Source organism: Anabrus simplex, chromosome 1 (genome assembly GCF_040414725.1).
Source record: "Anabrus simplex isolate iqAnaSimp1 chromosome 1, ASM4041472v1, whole genome shotgun sequence".
Classification (NCBI taxonomy): domain Eukaryota; kingdom Metazoa; phylum Arthropoda; class Insecta; order Orthoptera; family Tettigoniidae; genus Anabrus; species Anabrus simplex.
Window position 1 is genome coordinate 1,354,813,017 of NC_090265.1, and position 19,754 is coordinate 1,354,832,770.

At 39.9% G+C, this 19,754-nt stretch overlaps 1 protein-coding gene across 1 annotated transcript in view; it reads left to right on the forward strand.

Moving 5' to 3' along the window:
• Positions 1-19,754, forward strand: part of LOC136859000 (lachesin-like) — a 1,149,967-nt gene that overhangs the window by 668,652 nt on the left and 461,561 nt on the right. Inside the window, exon 5 of the mRNA XM_068225763.1 lies at positions 5,838-5,976. Coding sequence (XP_068081864.1) covers positions 5,838-5,976 — 139 coding nt within the window. The remainder of the gene's footprint in view (positions 1-5,837; positions 5,977-19,754) is intronic.

Consider the following 19,754-nt stretch of genomic DNA (forward strand, 5'->3'; position numbering starts at 1 on the left):
CGTTAATCCACAACGCTATCGCCAACAAATGATTCATTTAAATCACGCATTGATCGAAAGACGACTTGAATGGGCCAGAAGACATGACAAAGTGATTTTGTTACTCGACAGTGCGCTGTCTCACACAGCAAAACCAGTGAAAGGCACCTTGAAGTCATTTGGATGGGACATCCTTCCGCACCCGCTGAACTCTCCCAACCTGGGGCCATCCGACTTATCACCTCTTTGCATCAATGGGGCACGCACTCGCAGAGCAGCACTTCAGCAATTTCGAGGAAGTTGGAACATACCTGAAAGATGGGGGGAAGTGTGTAGAAGCTGATGGCCAATATTTTGAATAAACGAAAAATGAGTTTCCCTTGAAAATTGGGTGTTTCTTTTACCACAAAACCGGCAAACTTATGCATGCACCTGGTAATACCAAAGGCAGAGGCAGCAATATTAGATGAAGCAGGGCAGGGTTTTTCATTATCCACAGTATAATACATGTTTCATAATTTACGCTGAGGCTTGCAATTGCTGGAGAGATTTTAAAGAAAATTATGACTGTAAAGGGTGTCAGCGTAAGCCAAGAATATAAGTTTAAATTAAAAATAATTCAATTAAGTTACGGAAGTAGAGAAATACTAACAGAAAAGGACATAGAGGAATTTAAACACAATTAACTTACATTCCAAACACGTTTAAAATCTTACCAGTGAAATAAGGCAAGTATTTCTTTGCTTTATATATCATCGAAAATTGATGATAAGTTGGAAACTTGAAGAGGTCATGTTACTTTGGCAGTTTTTGACTAACTGGCCGTCTGTAAAAAGCAACGCTTAACACTTTGATTGCCCAAACTATGAGAGCGGTCATTGGTTGAATAACTGCGGAGATCTTACAGATATGTCACAGACATGTAACGCTATCTATTATCAAGATATATAAGAGGATCGAAATGGCGATGATAATGGAGTACCGTTATAACGCTCGCAGAATCCAGAAACGATTTACTTGCGTTAAGTAATGGTCGACTCTACCTTAATGTGTTCTACTAAATTTGCAATATAATAAATATTGTGTTATACCTGTAAGCAGCCTCACCTTACCTTGTCCAAACATCCACCGCTTATTAGAACTCATAAGAAATTTCGAAACTCACGTTTGAAACATTCGTACCAAAGACGAGAAAATATTTTATTTGACTGACTACAATGTGACTGATAACTAAACAAAGAACCACATAAGGATACTACTGACTTCAGACAATCTTAGAAAACTTCATTTGCACGTCAAATTCTTATGATCCGTCCATTATTGATATATCGACATTTCCCAGTTTCAACACGACCAGCATAAACCGAACCAAATACAATGGCTCAACAGTGACAACTGTTCATCCCTAAGGCTTGCAGACTACGAGGTGTCGTGTGATCACCACGACGAATCCACTCGGCCGTTATTCTTAGTTTTCTATAGAGGTACATGACTAGCATTTGAACCTCAAATACTCACAACGTATGCCATAGTATTAGGAAATAAAGGAAGGTTAAGTATCATCACTCCTATCAGATGACCTCCGTCGTGATGATATGATTAAACAACCAATCAGCAGTCTGGGAGAGAAAGGGAGAAGAAAATTACATGCAGGCCGAAGAATTTCCCTGCACATACAGAATCATAGACTAATATTATTCACGCGTTCAACGTTTAATCACCCGAGTAGAATTAGAGTTATAATTTCCAGAATTCTTAATTTTTCTTCAGTTAGGGTCAATGACCTAGCTGTTAAGCTCCTTTAAGCAACAAACGAACGCCATTTCTTCAGTTAGGTTGCTGTTAACATCGTGTGTATGTTATGACCAACTAGCTGGTATGTCACCCAGCCGATCAATCAATCACCAAAGTTGGTCGAATCGTCAGGTGCATTAAAAGGTTTCATCGGAGACTGACACAAGAAAGGATCAGGTGCAGATCCTTGTTCTTGACTAGGACATACAAGGCATGGTACGTCTCCTCTGGTAAAGGTGACGATGTTTTTTAAAGGGTATTAAAAGAAGATAATTACTCTTCTTCAATTTAATCAGGAGAGACAAAGGAAGGAATATTACCTCTCGAAATTCCGTGGCCCAGACGGCAGTCACAGCTGGGATCCGTGGTTCAAACCCCGGTTACTCCATATGAGATTTGTGCTTTACAAAGCGGAGGCCGGAGAGGTTTTCCTCCGGATACTTCGGTTTTTCCTGTCATCTTTCATTCCAGCAACACTCTTCACTATCATTTTATTTTACCTGTCAGTCATTAATCATTGCCCCAGAGGACTGCGACAGGCTTCAGCATCAGGTGCGATTTCTATTCTCGCCGCAAAACGGAGGCTTCATTCATTCCACCCCTGGTCCAGTCATTGGCTGGAAAAGAGGTTGCAGGTTGTAGGAAGATGATAAGCACAGTAGCGTAAAGGTTAGTCCTGTTTTATGGCCGGGTTTCCTTTCTGATGTTAACTTCCTGCGGATGGACGTATTCATTCTTGTGCGTTTCTGTGGTAGTTAGTAGCGTCATATGTTGCGTGTAGGTGAATATGTTTATTAGGTCGATCACAATCGTCCAGCCCCCAAGATGGAGAAAGTAACCAAACGACACTTCAATCCTAGACCATACCGAGGATCTAACCCAGGTCCCTATGATAGGAGGCCACTGCTAATTAAGGCCACGGCCGCTTCCTTCCCCCTCGTAGCCCTTTCTTGTCCCATTGTCGCCTAAGACCTATCTGTGTCGGGGCGACGTAAAACAAATTGCAATAATAATAATAATAATAATAATAATAATAATAATAATAATAATAATAATAATAATAATAATAATAATAATAATAATAATAATAATAATAATAATAATAATAATCGAACCTACTATGTTGCATCCGGGAGATAGTAGGTTCGAATCCCACTATCGGCAGCCCTGAAGATGGTTTTCCGTGGTTTCCCATTTTCACACCAGGCAAATGCTGTGGCTGTACCTTAATTAAGGCCACGGCCGCTTCCTTCCAACTCCTAGGCCTTTCCCATCCCATCGTCGTCATAAGACCTATCTGTGTCGGTGCGACGTAAAGCCCATAGCAAAAAAATAATAATAATAATAATAATAATAATAATAATAATAATAATAATAATAATAATAATAATAATAATGCAAGAATTTAAACCTACAACCTGTTTTCCAGTCATTGACCGGGTCGGGGATGGAATGAATGAAGACCCCATCTTCGGCGAGGATACGAATTGTGCCGGCTGCCGAGGCCTGTCGCACTTCTCTGGGGCAATGATTAATGACTGACAGATGGAATGAAATGATAGTGGAGAGTGTTGCTGAAATGAAAGATGACAGGGAAAACCGAAGTATCCGGAGAAAAGCCTGTCCCGGCTCCGCTTTTTCCAACAAAAATCTCACATGGAGTGGCCGGAATTCGAACCACGGAACCAGCGGTGGGAGCCTGACACGCTGCCGCCTGAGCCACGAAGGCTTGAAAATTACAAGTATATTTCAGGTAAATATCTACAACAGTTTTTGAGGAAAAACTAGAAGGCAATAGTTCCGTACCGCTTCCATTAGGCTATCTGAATTTGTTTTTTTTTTTTCATTCGGTGTCCTATGATCAAACCTACTGTATGTTTATTTTTGTAGTAGAAAAATAGGCCTTATGGTGCCGTTGGGATATAAAAGTGCCAGGAGTGGAAAGGACACGACCGTGGCTTTAATTAAGGTGAAGCCCCAGCATTTGCCTGGTGAGAAAATGGGAAACCACGGAAAACAATCTTCAGGGTTGCTGACAGTGGTTTTCGAACCCGCTATCTCCTGAATGGAAGCTACGTGACCCAAATTGCTCAGACACTCACTCGATGGACGATGCCAATCATTAATTCGCGTGTTTCTAAATTATATTGCAAGACTATTTGATTTGTCCGCCTCTGTGGTGTAGTGGTTACCGTGATTAGCTGCCACTCCCGGAGGCCCGGGTTCGATTCCCGGCTCTGCCACGAAATTTGAAAAGTGGTATGAGGGCTGGAACGGGGTCCACTCAGCCTCGGGAGGTCAACTGAGTAGAGGTGGGTTCGATTCTCACCTCAGCCATCCTGGAAGTGGTTTTCCGTGGTTTCCCACTTCTTCTCCAGGCGAATGCCGGGATGGTACCTAACATAAGGCCACGGCCGCTTCCTTCCCTCTTTCTTGCCTATCCCTTCCAATCTTCCCATCCCTCCACAAAGCCCCTGTTCAGCATAGCAGGTGAAGCCGCCTGGGCGAGGTACTGGTCATTCTCCCCAGTTTGATCCCCGACCAAGAGAATGAAGCTCCAGGAACTGCCCTTGAGGCGGTAGAGGTGAGATCCCTCGCTGTGTACGAGGGAAAAGCCGACCCTGGTGGGTAAACAGATGATGATGATGATGACTATTTGATTTCGTGCCAGTTCAGCTTCAAATTGTGCTCCCATTCTCTAAATAATTCGTATTGAAATGATGCGTGCGTTTGATACTAAATTAACGAACTGGAGTTTTCACATTTACCTGTTTCTTCTTTATAGATGGTATGATTTTCCCGCGATAGCTTCGCACAAAACAAGTAACAATTATGAGCTTATGTTATCAATAAATTCTAGGTGATTTGCTTTTACTGAGGTGTCCTAAGGTTATTCGTAACTTTGACCTGAAAATTGAGTCTCTCAAATTACCATAGTCGATGTGTTTTCGCTTTCCAGTCCATTATCACTTACTTCATTCCCTTGATACCGTTGGCCAATATTCCTGTCTCTTATTTTTTACGTGGGAGCAGTTTCCTCTCTGAGACCATACTAGTTATGTGCGTCGATATTTCCTGTGCTTAGTTGTACATTTACTATAAATATTTAACCTTCATTAAACTTCCCTTCTCTTTGAATAAAATCTTAGCTGCCTTGCCCTTCCTGACTACTTCATTGAACAGTAACCTTCATTACCCTCTTCTTATACCTGAGTCTCTCAACAGTCAGATCTAGTATTTCATGGATTTTTATTGATCCCTAAGTTATCCTACATCTCTTCGTTTATTATTCTGTAAACTGAAAAAATATTTTTTTTATTTCAACGTTATCGCAATGTACTTCGGTGACTCAGACCAAATGACGAAACTTTCACATTTTCCGAAGGATGCACTAAAGTCAAATATAAGATACTAGATTATTATTCGAATATAAATATTTTCTTAATATCTGACGTTTTATTTATATACGCCATTGTAAATTTTAATAACTTTCTGGATAATCCATTAATTAATTAATTAATTAATTAATTAAGATTATCATAAATTTATATGGGACAGAAGTTGATATATTAAACATTTGTGCCTGGCGAAATTTAACCTGTATTTTAAAGCGAAAAGTAACCAGTTAATGTTTTTCAAATTTGACATTAACGTCTCGTTAACCATTGTATTTAAAATAGGGAAAAGTTGAAAATAAACGATTTATGAGACAAGATAAGGCAAAATGTATTTGTAATTGGAGTGAGAATTGTGAAAATGTAATTCCCTACATACTAATGAATACAGAACATAGAATTTTTTATAATTTATCTGATATTCATCACAACCACACAAACTACACTCTCTATACACTGACGAATATGAGTAACACGCTACATGTAGGGTAATTACTTACTCTTTGCAGTAATCTGAATAGATAAATATTTCACTCATTTAATTTACTCTCGGATATATTTATCGTGAATATTTCATTAATATTTCACGATAAGTATGCGATCCTTTAATTTCCTTTGAAATAAGGCGGTAAATTTAAGGTAATTAACACTGACTAATTGATCTTTCAGTTGCACCTGGTGTGAAAGTACCAAATCAGCTTCTGGGTGCGCCTTTGGGTACGGACGTGCAGCTGGAGTGTTACGTTGAAGCTTTTCCCAACACTATCAACTACTGGGTGAAGAACCGTGGAGAGATGCTTCTTGACGGGTAAGTGTGGACTTAACGTTACATTTAGATACCCCTTACAAGGCATTTTTGAAATATGTGAAAAATTCGTCAATGATACATATAAATAACCTTATACCCTGTCAGAGTATCCATAATTATTAAATTACATCATTTCATTATACATTATATTCATTGAGATGTATTTTAATTGAGATCGACTATTATTAAAAACTGGATAAAGGAATAGCTTATTATAAATGATTTATAATTAATAATCTCTATTTTAGATGCCTATTGGAGAAAACTTAGGAAAGGATCGTAACTTTTCGGGGATAAAGTGAGAACAGAATAGCGGGTTATAAGGAACAATAGTTATACAATTAATTTTAACAGTCTTATGAATACATAAGAATAAAAATCACATTCAACGTAACAATATTTTTACAATCTTTAAAGAGAGTTAAGTGCGTGACCTTGAGCTAAACTGTCTCGGGTAGTGCACATTAAATTGAATATTGAATATAAATAAGACTGATATCTTATTGAAACTGAAAAAATTCAGCACAAGTCGAAAAGAAATAAACTACATTGTTGAATTACTAATTTCTAAAAAATAATTGAAGTTTGAAAAGTATTGATAACAAGAAAATATTAAAGTTAATTAAATATTACAAGAAAACGTTAAGTTTAAATTGAGAAAAGAAAACTGAATGACCAAAATTCACAAAAAGGTATTTAACTAGAGTGAAAGCTCTTGAAGAGATAAGATTTGTAGCACTCCTCCAGGGAAAAAGAGTTCAGCAAAACCAGATAACGGAATTTAATGACTTCAGCCACAAAATTTCGATGACTAGTAGAAAAAAACCCAGGTGAACAGTTCTTCACTGGCGGGTAGACGAACCGGTCGTCAGCAATGCTTTTAAAAAGAAAAGCCATGAGTACTTAGCGCTACTGGCGAACAGGAAGAAAGACCGATGAATAAATCGCCGTTAAATGCAGAGTCCAAACTGCCATTTGATATGCTTCTTTGTTTCTGCGTTGAACGTGAAGAGTTTGCCACGCAGTGGCAACTGTAGTTTATGTTAGCTGCTTCGTGACATGATGGCGTGACTCATAGCTCCAGCAAAGGCACACATATGCACTAGCAAGTGGTTGACCTTCTGGCTGAGTGCGGCTGAATGCAAGCTAGCGGTATTTTTTTCTTCGGGGAAGGCCCCGAAGCCTACTCCCCCCGCGTAAACATCGACTAAATCTGCATGGCCTCCGACATGCTATTAGCTCAAAGAACAGAATGAAAGCAGGGAGGAGTGGATGTGTGATACTGCAGGAGTATCTGGCTGTCCCCACGCTCAGCATGTTACCAGGCCAGATGTGGTGGTGGGTATCAATAGTGGTGTAATCGGGCAATAAGTGTCAGGACAAAACCACATAGGCGGAAATAGAAAGATGCCTACATGTAAAATCTGACATTTTGTAGATAGCACATGTAAGGATGTGGTTCTGGAGAGGTCCAGGTAATTGTGTTAGTTGGGAACAGGTATCATGCACAAGTCATAAGCCTATTCCTATTCCTCGCCAGTCCAGTTATTGAGGTGATCAGTCCTTCTGGACACTGCTGTGCTGCCGTCCGTCGTCAGGGGCGCTTTCATGGATTGCGCCTTGGTAAAAGGCCCTTCCTGGTAGGCCTGGGTCTGCGTCCATTTCGCCCTGGCAGGTGGTCAACGTTCCTGGTTGGCGGCCTAGTTGGTCTGTGTGTACTTCGTGAAGTTACAGCTTCCTAGCAGGGGTCGCGTCGTCGCGGCGCTTCGGTGCACCGCTGCCGTCCTCGGTCCTTGGCTCCGTCTGGGCGGGTGCCTCCTGGCTGCCGATGCCGGCTGGGCAGCTTCCCTGGCCTGGTAGTTGGCTGACCTGAAAGAATACAGAAAAGCTCCTCTCATAGAGGCCGATCTGGCCTGGATCCATGGGGCGAATGATTATCGCCCAGTTCGGGATGTTCTCGATGGCGTCGGTTGAGAAGTCCTTCCCTGCATGCCCCTCTAGCCTGTTGAGGGATTCGTTGATGAGGTAGGTCTCGCTGTAGCCATCGTGTCCCGGTCGATAGTATACCACCAGAGCAGGGAGGGCCAGGTTCAGCGGGACGGTCCTGTGGTCGACCCACTGAATAACCTCCACCACTGCTTCCCTGTAGCCCCCTGGTAGGTAGTCGAGCAGTTCCGCCATTCGTGACGTTTCTTGAAGTAAACCTGGAAAAGAGCTAGCACTGAGAAGTGCTTCCTGACAATGCTCGTACTGCGTACTTAAAAGTACGAACAGTAGACATTGCTCTTTCGGAAGATGCACTATCAATTACAATTGCCTGGTTGGTACATGGAAAGTACAGATCACCTGGCGACGAGAGAGAGAGAGCGAGTGAGAGGAACACGTCCTTCCACTACGGCAGTCAAGCTCATCCTCCAGCAAGCTAGCGAGTCTACTGTTAGCGTTATGTAGAGAGATGGAATGTCCTCGAGGTGGAAGACGAAAAATAGTGCTTGAAAACTAATAATTAAGGCTACAAAAAATACAAAACAATCCGTAAAAAGGTCTTGAAGGAATGTTAGTAATAACATTCAATAAATAATTTAGAAAAGCTTAAATAACAAATTACAAAGAATAACCAATCAAAGGAAAGACAACGGCGTAAGGTTATATCAACAGTGCCAATCAGCGTGAAAGTTGTCGATGACGTGGGCAACATGTCCAGGTGATAGTAGCCAATTAGAAAATGAGGAATTAATAACCACAGGGTCAGCATACCTGCCAAGAAAACACAGGAAATAGTTTTTATTAAACCTGTGACATGAAAACACGCCAAAGGTGAAATTATACTCTTCTTGACTGAAGAACTACGTGAATTAGGAACAAGTTTAAGGTAGGATTAACGTCAATAAATAACGAAATCGATCAAAAGCGAGAGGTACCGAGTTTAAAATGTGTGAATATGAATTTGTCGTCAAATTGCGAGTACGTTCATGTGAAGTATGAACCACCTATTACATCTGCTAACGGTCTTATTATACAGTGGGATGTCGCAAATGTGTTGCATATACAGTATATTTTCTAACGTGCAGGAAGCCAACGATACGAAATTTTCTCCATCGCTATTAATATTACAGAATGCCTTGTAGGTATGGCATAATCTTTCATTTCTTATTGCATTGTAGGAAAAAAACTTAACTATCCTCTGTGTCTCAAACGTTATCTACCAACTTGTAATGGATTCATGACTTGGAGATTGTGTTTAAAATTGGAAATAGAAAATGTGGAGGCCCAATCGTTTTTGGCCGGAGTTTCAGGATAACCCTCGTAGTTCACAGCTTGACACACAGACATTCACGATCTGTGTAAAAGTAGTGAACAATATCTCCACGAGATTTTCATGTTGAATGGAAACTTAAACCACTGACTTCTAAATTCTATGTATTTATGTAATAGTGTAATCAATTCAGGATCATTATAATGTAGTACTTCTACACCATTCAAGTTAAAAGACGGTATTTGTGGAAAAAAGGAAGGCATTAAGTTTGCCCAATTTTTGTTACATAGTCAAACACCCATCACGCAGGTTTAGCTCTACTAGCTAACTAGCTAGCACGTTTCTAAATTAACAATACCAGTAATCTCCTGAAAAGCGAAGATTTTACGGTACGACGATTATAAACTCCAGTATTGAAAGTGACCGAAAATAATTATAGGGGAAGATATTCGTTATGCTGATCAGGGATGTATGTGTGTACAAGGTGGAGTGTCGAATGGACTTTTTCCACCCTTCAAAAATCTGACTGCCTCCACCGGCTTTGAACCTGTTGTTATCTTGAGATCTGGAGGCCAGCACATTACCACTGAACCACAGAAAAAGCTTTAATAAATGTTTGATTAGTATTTCCCGTACTGCAGGTTTCCCACACGTTTTATTCTTCTTTTATTCTTAAACTAGCGAATGTACCCGTGCTTCGCTACGGTATTCTACATTGTATTCGAATATCGAAGTAAATAGTGTACATGCAGTAAATAAGATAGTTTTAAAATTGCATGTCTCTTAGCGTTATCCGAGAAAGAGCATGGGGAGGTCCCCGTACGTTTCCAATGTAAAGTGTTTGTTACGGATTTGTGATATAACGGCAGGCTCACTTGCCTACTGGCATTCACAATCAGGTTGGGAAGTTTACATTATAATTGCAGGCCCCATTGCCTACTATGCGGACAGAATCGATTTGGGGAGTTTTCGTTAAAATGGCAGCCCCCCTTTCCTACCTCCAGACAGATTACAGTTTTTATTATAATGGCAGGCAATTACCCTACTATCACTCGAAATTGAGTTGTGCAGTTATCATTATAATGACAGGCCCCTTTTCCTACTGCCAGCCAGCGTACTGCCAGTCACACCAAGTTGGTGAGTTTCCATCAAAATAGCAGGCCACTATGCCTAATGCCAGTCACATTTTAGATGAGTACATTTCTTTATAATGGCGGGCACCCTTGCCTACTGCCAAACACAATCGGGTAGGGGAGTTTTAAACAAAACTGCATGCTCACTTACCTTCTGCAAGTCAAATCGAGAAGGGAACTATTCATTACAATTGTAGGCCTTCCTTATTAATGACAGTTACACAGGAGTTGGAGAAGGAACCCTTTCCTACTGCCAGTCAAAGTCGGTGTGGGGAGTACTGATTACAATAGCAGACCGACCCTTTCTCGATCGCTAAATCGATATCAGTGAATATATATAGATCGACATACGAAAGTATATGCGTGTTTACAATATTGAAGACCTTCATTTACAGATTAACTGCTACTAAACGTACGTCATATCGACAAAGGATTATACCATAAGACACGCCGGATATAGTAGCCTAAATGGCTGGTCCAATGATATGTCATCTATTCTTGGGTCAGATTTAGAAACGTGGAACAGGGTAAAGGTTTTGTAAGATCATCTCACATTACATTACTTTTCGGATAATAATGTGACAGCTACATACGTAGCATTTGGCTCACATATGGCTACTGAGTGGGCCAATTTTCGTGAAGAGTTTGATGATTCTGTATTTCATATAAGTAATTGAAAGTATGAATAATGCATGTGAAAATTCCAAATTGACTTAACATCGATTAATAGAGAAAAATCAAACGTAAAAGGGATACAGATACGGCATAAAGTCATAAGACCAAGGTTGTAGATCATTCCAAATTGAACGGAGATTGTGCAATCCGTTACGTGATAGGAATTTCCGAAGGTCTGCACCATCATTAAAATTGCCTGCATATTTCGATATTCTTCGGGGATAAAAAATGAAAAATTTAATGATATAGGATTTTTCATTCGTTACAGGCTAAAACGTATAATTTTGTCAAATTTCAATTATCTTCTTATTCTTCTGGCAGATTATGCCACAATGTGGATTTTGGGCGAGGCGGGTAAAAATTAGGACTTTCAGGAAATCAAAAATTATGGAGATTGTTATTATTACCCCTTAAACGGAAAGCTGTAGGAAAATTTCGCCAAAATAGTCAGTGTAGAGGTACACAGTCGTTACGATTTGATTTATATAGATAAGGAATCTGCTCCATGTAAAACACCTTTTGGGCTATGTCCGCTGGACTTAACCTGCAAAAGTGACCATTCATGATATCTCCCTTATTAATCCTCCTGACGAAAAAATGCACATGAAAAAAAAGGTTTAGAGGTGGAATTCCATCAGGTTTGGTCGATTTCCAGTCAGGTTGGTCTTGTTCTGTATATATTGTGGAAGAGTAAAATCACCATTTCGGTTCCTTATAAACCGCCAGTCCATTCCGGAACATGAAATGTTATTTACGTTTAAAACCTACCTTTGGACAGGTGGATGCTAAATATAAATTTTGTTTCGAATGTCTTCAGTAGTTTTCAAGTTGTAAGGAATACGCTTTACACGCACCCGCTCGTGAGTTAAGTCCGATGGGACTTGTACAGAAAAACGGTCCTTTAATGATATCTCCCTTATTGATCCTCGTATCGAAATGATGCACATGAGAAAAAAAGGTTTAGACATTAATTTCTACCAAGGTAGGTAGACTTCCATAAACTTTTGTTGTGTATATTTTTTGGAAGTGCAAAATCACTGTTTCGGTTTCGTATAAACCCCCAGTTAGTTCAGGGATTTAGAAACAATATTTGCCCTGAAACCTATCAAGGACAGGTGTATTCTAAATACGAATCTTGGTGGAAATGCATCCAGTAGTTTCTAGCATTCACGTACATACGGCGTAATTAAGGAAGAAAATAATACAGTTAAGAATGTTGAAACTAATAGAAAATGGATTATAACTGAGGACAGCCGGATAACGACAAATAAATAAATGCCGTGAGTTATGGATATAATAAAGCGCTAACAGAGGAGAAATTTAGGTTCAGTGATTCTTAGGTAAACAAATATGAAGATGACTAATGGTGTTATTACTTAATCTATTCGAGGGCGGTTATAACCTCCAACGATATTCCGCCAATATCCCGCAGATGAGCCGATTGATGCCTCTCTTGCCATCTACCCAAGGAACAACAACGAATTTAAAAGCATGATGAGGAAAATGGCAATACGTTACTTCCCTACTGGCATGCAGTCAGAGACGTTGCCATGGTAACCTGTAGGTTCGTTGTCGGTCTGTCGGTCACTAAATGCAGAGCATGATACCAGCAGAAAATTGTAAATTTCTCCGTCATGTGAAGAGTAAGGTAAATTATGAACATAACTAAAGTTGTTTATAATGAAGAGACGTTTCACGTACGGTAAACGAAGTTTACAGAAAATCAATAGTATAAGAGAAAATAGAGGAAAACCACTGTGGTTTTCCTATAAACACCCCGTCTATTCAAAGATTTTAAAATTATATGCATATCGGAAACTTTCCTGGGATGAGTATACTCTAAATATGAAGTTTGGCTGAGATCTATCCAGCCGTTTCGACGTGATGGTGGGAAAACCACTCTGGTTTTCCTATAAACCCCCCGTCTATTCAAGGATTTTAAAATGATATGCATATCTAAACCTTCCCCGGGATTAGTATACTCTAAATACAATGTTTGGTTGAGATCCATCCAGCCGTTTCGACGTGATGGTGGAAAAACCATTCTGATTTTCCTATAAACCCCCCATATATTCAAATATTTTAAAATGATATGCATATGGAAAACTTCCCCGCGATGAGTATCCTCTAAATATGAAGTTTGGTTGAGATCTATCCAGCCGTTTCGACGTGATGGTGGAAAAACCATTCTGGTTTTCCTATAAACCCCCTGTCTATTCAAGGATTTTAAAATGATATGCATATCAAAACCTTCTCCGGGATGAGTATACCCTAAATATGAAGTTTGGTTGAGATCTATCCAGCCGTTTCGACGTGATGGTGGAACAGACAAACAGACAGACAAACAGAAACAATTTTATTTATCCCCGCCCAAAGGAGTCCTATGAGTGCCTTACACAACAGTATATTTTTTTCCCAGATATTAAGTCTTATTTGTACCTATTTTGGTTGACAGCTATGCCCAAACGTACATGCATAATCTCACTGCTCTAGAATCCTGGAGCTGACGTTGCCATGGTTACGGCAGTTCATTTCTTTATCCGATTCCTAGAGCAGGGGTAGTGTGGTGCCAATATCTCCGTAACGGTTGGTTTTAGGGCCTTAAAACATGGTTTTCGGGCCCGTTGGGCTTACCGAGTTTTGTTCTTTGCGTCAAGAGGATTAAATTGAGCTTTGTCTCGTCTTTATACGACAAATTCGATATTTTGCCTATAATAGTATAAGAGAAAATGGAGGAAAACCGTTTTTCCTATAAAACCCCCGTCTTTTCAAAGATTTTAAAATGATATGCATATCGAAACCTCCCCCGGGGTCAGTATACTCTAAATATGAAGTTTGGTTGAGATCTATCCAGCCGTTTCGACGTGATGGTGGCACAGACAAACAGACAGACAAACAGACAAACAGAAACAATTTTATTTATATAGATAGATACTAGCAAATGTACCCGTGCTTCGCTACGGTATTCTGCATTGTATACGAATATTGAAGTAAATACTGTACATGCAGTAAATAAGATTGTTTTAAAATAGCATGTCTCTTAGCGTTATCCGAGAAACAATATGCAGAGGTCCCCATACGTTGTTTCCAGTGTAAAGTGCTTGTTACGGATTTGTGATGATAACGACAGGCTCACTTCCCTACTGCGATTCACAATCGAGTTGGGAAGTTTACATTATAATTGCAGGCCCCATTGCCTACTGCGCGGTCACAATCTATTTGGGGAGTTTCCGTTACAATTGCAGGCCCCCTTTCCTACCTCCAGACATATTACAAATTGAAGAGTTTTTATTATAATGGCAGGAAACTTCCCTACAACCAGTCAAAATTGAGTTGTGCAGTTATCATTATAATGATAGGCCCCTTTTCCAACTGCCAGCCAGCTTCCTGCCAGTCACACCAAGTTGATGAGTTTCCATCAAAATAGCAGGCCAGTATGCCTAATGCCAGTCACATTTTAGATGGGTACATCTGTTTATAACTGCGGGAACGCTTGCCTACAGCCAAAGACTGTATGCTGCATGCTCCCTTGCCTTCTGAAAGTCAAATCGAGAAGTGAATTATTCATTACAATGGTAGGCCTGCCTCATTAATGCCAGTTACACAGGAATTGGAGAAGGACTCCATTCCTACTGCCAGTCATAGTCGGTGTGCGGAGTACTGATTACAATAGCAGACACACCCTTTCTCGATCGCTACAAAATCGACATCAGTGAATATATATAGTTCGACATACGAAAGTATGTGCTTGTTTACAATATTGCAGACCTTTATTTACAGATTAACTGCTTCTAAACGGTACATCATATCGAGAAGAGATTGTACCATAAGACGCCGGATTTAGCGGCCTAAATTGCTGGTCATATGATATCTCATCTATTCATGGGTCAGATTGAGTTAGAAACTTGGGTAAAATTTGTGTAAGATTATCTCACATTGCATTGCTTTTCGGATAATTAAGTGACAGCTACATACATAGCATTTGGCTCACATATGGCTACTGGGTGGACCAATTTTCGTGTAGAGTATGATGATTCTATCTTTCCTCTAAGTGATGGAAGGTATGAATTATGTATGTGAAAAGTACTACTTTACTTAAGATCGAGAAATAGAGAAAAGTCAAACGTAAAATGGATATAAATACGACAAAAAGTCGTACGACCAAGGTTGTAGATCACTCCAAATTGAACGGGGATTGTGCCATCCGTTATGTGATGATACTTCCCGAAGGTCTGCACCATCATTAAAATTGCCTCCATATTTCGATATTCTTCGGGATAGAAAGGGAAAAATTTAAAGCTCTTGGAAGTTTTCTGCCCGTTACAGGCTAAGTCGTAAAATTTTGCCAAATTTCAGTTTTCTTTCTCGACTGGCAGATTATGCCGCAATCTGGGTTTTCAGTGAGAAGTGTAAAAAGTAGAACTTTCAAGATACTAAACCAAAAAATATGCAGATGATCATTATTACCCCTTAAGCGTGTAGCTGTACGAAAATTTCGACAAAATAGTCTATGTACAGGCACAGAGTAGTTACGATTTTATTTACATAGATAAATAAGGAACCTGCTCCACGTACAACACCTTTTGGGCTATATCCGCTGGACTTAACCGGAAAAACGGACCGTTTATGATATCTCCCTTATTAATCCTCCTGTCGAAAAAATGCACATGAAAAAAAAGTTTTAGAGATGGAATTCCATCATGTTTGGTCGATTTCCAGTCAGGTTGGTCTTGTACTGTATATATTCTGGAAGAGTAAAATCACCATTTCGGTTCCCTATAAACCGCCAGTCCATTCCGGGAACATGAAATGTTATTGACGATTAACACCTACCGTTGGACAGGTGGATGTTAATATAAAGTTTGACTCAAATATCTTCAGTAGTTTTCAAGTTGTAAAACATACGCTTTACACGCACCCGCTCTTGAGTTAAGTCCGGTGGGACTTGTACCGGAAAACGGTCCGTTAATGATATCTCCCTTATTAATCCTCGTATTGAAATGATGCACATGAGGAAAAAGGCCTAGAAATGAATTTCCATTACGGCAGCTAAATTTACATTAAGTTTGGTTGCAAAATGACGGTTTCGGTTTCGTATAATCCCCCAGTCAATTCAGGGATTCAGAAACAATACTTGCCCTAAAACCTACCAAAGGACAGATGGATTCTAAATATCAAGTTTGGTGGAAATATATCCAGTAGTTTCCAAGTTTTAGACAAACAGACAAACAAACAAACAGACAGACACCAAAACAGAATATATGCAGATGGTCATTATTACACCTGAAACGGATAACTGTACGGAAATTTCGCCAAAATTGTCAATGTACAGACATACTCTAGAAGTGTAGACCTTTATTTCGATAGTTACTGCTTTGCAACTGTACGACGTATCTACAAACGGACTTCACCATCAGACGCCCCTTTCAGTGCTCTATATGGTTGGTCCTATGACATCTTCTCGTATCTCCTTTATGTATGGGTTAGATTGAGTTAGAGTCATTGAATGGGGTGAAATCTTGTACAGTTTTTGAATGCTACTTTATATTTTTGATTCTCATGTGACAGCTAGAATCATAAAATTTGGCTATAACATTGCCAATGGTCATGTCAATGTGCGTGCCGAATGTCATGATTCTACCTTTCCTATAAGTGTGCCAAATGATAACATATACGTGTAAAAGTACAAAATCAACTTGTGTTTAATGTATTAGGGATAGAAATACGACGAAAAGTCACAGGACAAAAGTTGTAGATCTCTCCAAAATGAAACGCAATTTGCTTTGTGACTTTTGATACGACTTACTGATTAGCCACCAATTACCCCGAAACGAAGGTCTGCACCGCCGTTAAAATTGCATCCATATTTCGGAATTTTCCTGGGCCAGAAGTTATACATTTGCATAGCTTAAAATATTTCCTCAAAGGAAAGAGTGTACAGCATTCGGGATTAGCACTCGCATACATACGTGGTAATTAAGGAAGAAAGTAATACAGTTTAGTAAGTTGAAATTAATAGAAAATAGATTATAACAGAGGACATCCGGATGACGACAAATATATAAATACCAAGTGAATGTATTGGAAAATCAAATGCTCCTCAATAAATTATGCCGGAGTGAGTTATGGATATAAGAAAGCGGTAATCGGAGAGAAATTTAGGCGCAGGGATTCTTAGGTAATCAGACAAGAAGATGAATATTTGTGTTATTACTTATGCTATTCGAGGACGGTTATAACCTCCAATGATATTCCGCCAATATCCCGCAGAATGGCCGATTGACGACTCTCTTGCTTTCTACCCAAGGAACAACCACGAATTTAAAGGAATGATGAGGAAAATGACAATACGTTACTTCCCTGCTGGCAAGCAGTCAGAGACGTTGCCATGGTAACCCATATATTCGTTATCGCTCTGTCGGTCCCTCAATGCCGAGCATGGTATCGGCAGAAAATAGTAAATTTCTCCGTCATTTGAAGAGTAAGGTAAATTATGAACACAACGAAAGTTGTTTGTGATGAAGAGACCTTTCACATACGGTCCACAGAGTTTGCAGAAAATCAATAGTATAAGAGAAAATGGAGGAAGACCGTTGTGGTTTTCCTATAGACCCCCGTCTTTTCAAAGATTTTAAAATGATATGCATATCGAAACCTTCCCCGGGGTGAGTATACTCTAAATATGAAGTTTGGTTGAGATCTATCCAGCCCTTTCGACGTGATGGTGGAACAAACAAACATTTTTATTCTTTTTATTTTGCTAGTTGCTTTACGTCGCACCGACACAGATAGGTCTTATGGCGACGATGGGACAGGGAAGGGATAGGAGTTGGAAGGAATCGGCCGTGGCCTTAATTAAGGTACAGCCCCAGCATTTGCCTGGTGTGAAAATGGGAAACCACGGAAAACCATTTTCAGAGCTGCCGACAGTGGGGTTCGAACCTACTATCTCCCGAATACTGGATATTGGCCGCACTTAAGCCAAACAAACAAACAAACAAACAAACAAACAAACAGACAAACAGAAACGAACAACTTTATTTATAAGATTATTTTTATACCACTCCCCTCGCCCCCTGCCAAAAGGGTGCTAGGGGTGTCTTACCCTCACGCGGTTTGTCTCCTGATACTAATTGATAAGTGTACCACGTTTGGTGAAATTGCTCCAGTGGTTTAGGAGGAGATGTGTCATATACACACCCACACCCACACACCCACGCACAAACATACATCAATTTTTATATATAGTAAGAAGAAGAAGAAGATAATATTTTTATATGTAGTTTTTCGATTAATTTTATATCTCACCCCCTTCGCTCCCCACTTGGATTTGCAAAAAATCCGGAGTAATACTATTCATCTCAGAGACCCTGAAATCTATGGATTCGAAACTGTTTTTAATTATTTCTCTATCTCACCCCACCCCCCCACCCTTTGCTCCCAACCTAAAAGGGGGCTGGATTTTAAAAAAATTCTAGAGTATCACTTTTCAACTCAGCGACCCCGAAAACTATGAATTCGACACTATTCTCGATTATTATTGTAACTACCACCCCCCTGACCCTCTCCCTTAAGGGCGCTAGGGATGGCTTACCCCCCACAGTGATCGTCTCCCGATAGTAAGTGATTCGTGTACCAAGTTTGGTTGAAATTGCTCCAGTGGTTTAGTTGGAGATGTGTCATTTACACACACACTTCCATTTCTATATATAGTAAGATTTTTACACTCGTTCTTCACCCCCTTTCCATCCCCGCCCAAAGGAGTCCTATGAGTGCCTTACACAACAGTATATTTTTTTCCCAGATATTAAGTCTTATTTGTACCTATTTTGGTTGACAGCTATGCCCAAACGTACATGCATAATCTCACTGCTCTAGAATCCTGGAGCTGACGTTGCCATGGTTACGGCAGTTCATTTCTTTATCCGATTCCTAGAGCAGGGGTAGTGTGGTGCCAATATCTCCGTAACGGTTGGTTTTAGGGCCTTAAAACATGGTTTTCGGGCCCGTAGGGCTTACCGAGTTTTGTTCTTTGCGTCAAGAGGATTAAATTGAGCTTTGTCTCGTCCTTATACGACAAATTCGATATTTTGCCTATAATAGTATAAGAGAAAATGGAGGAAAACCGTTTTTCCTATAAAACCCCCGTCTTTTCAAAGATTTTAAAATGATATGCATATCGAAACCTTCCCCGGGGTCAGTATACTCTAAATATGAAGTTTGGTTGAGATCTATCCAGCCGTTTCGACGTGATGGTGGAACAGACAAACAGACAGACAAACAGACAAACAGAAACAATTTTATTTATATAGATAACTAGCGAATGTACCCGTGTTTCGCTACGGTATTCTACATTGTATTCGAATATCGAAGTAAATAGTGTACATGCAGTAAATAAGATAGTTTTAAAATTGCATGTCTCTTAGCGTTATCCGAGAAAGAGCATGGGGAGGTCCCCGTACTTTTCCAATGTAAAGTGTTTGTTACGGATTTGTGATATAACGGCAGGCTCACTTGCCTACTGGCATTCACAATCAGGTTGGGAAGTTTACATTATAATTGCAGGCCCCATTGCCTACTATGCGGACAGAATCGATTTGGGGAGTTTTCGTTAAAATGGCAGCCCCCCTTTCCTACCTCCAGACAGATTACAGTTTTTATTATAATGGCAGGCAATTACCCTACTATCACTCGAAATTGAGTTGTGCAGTTAT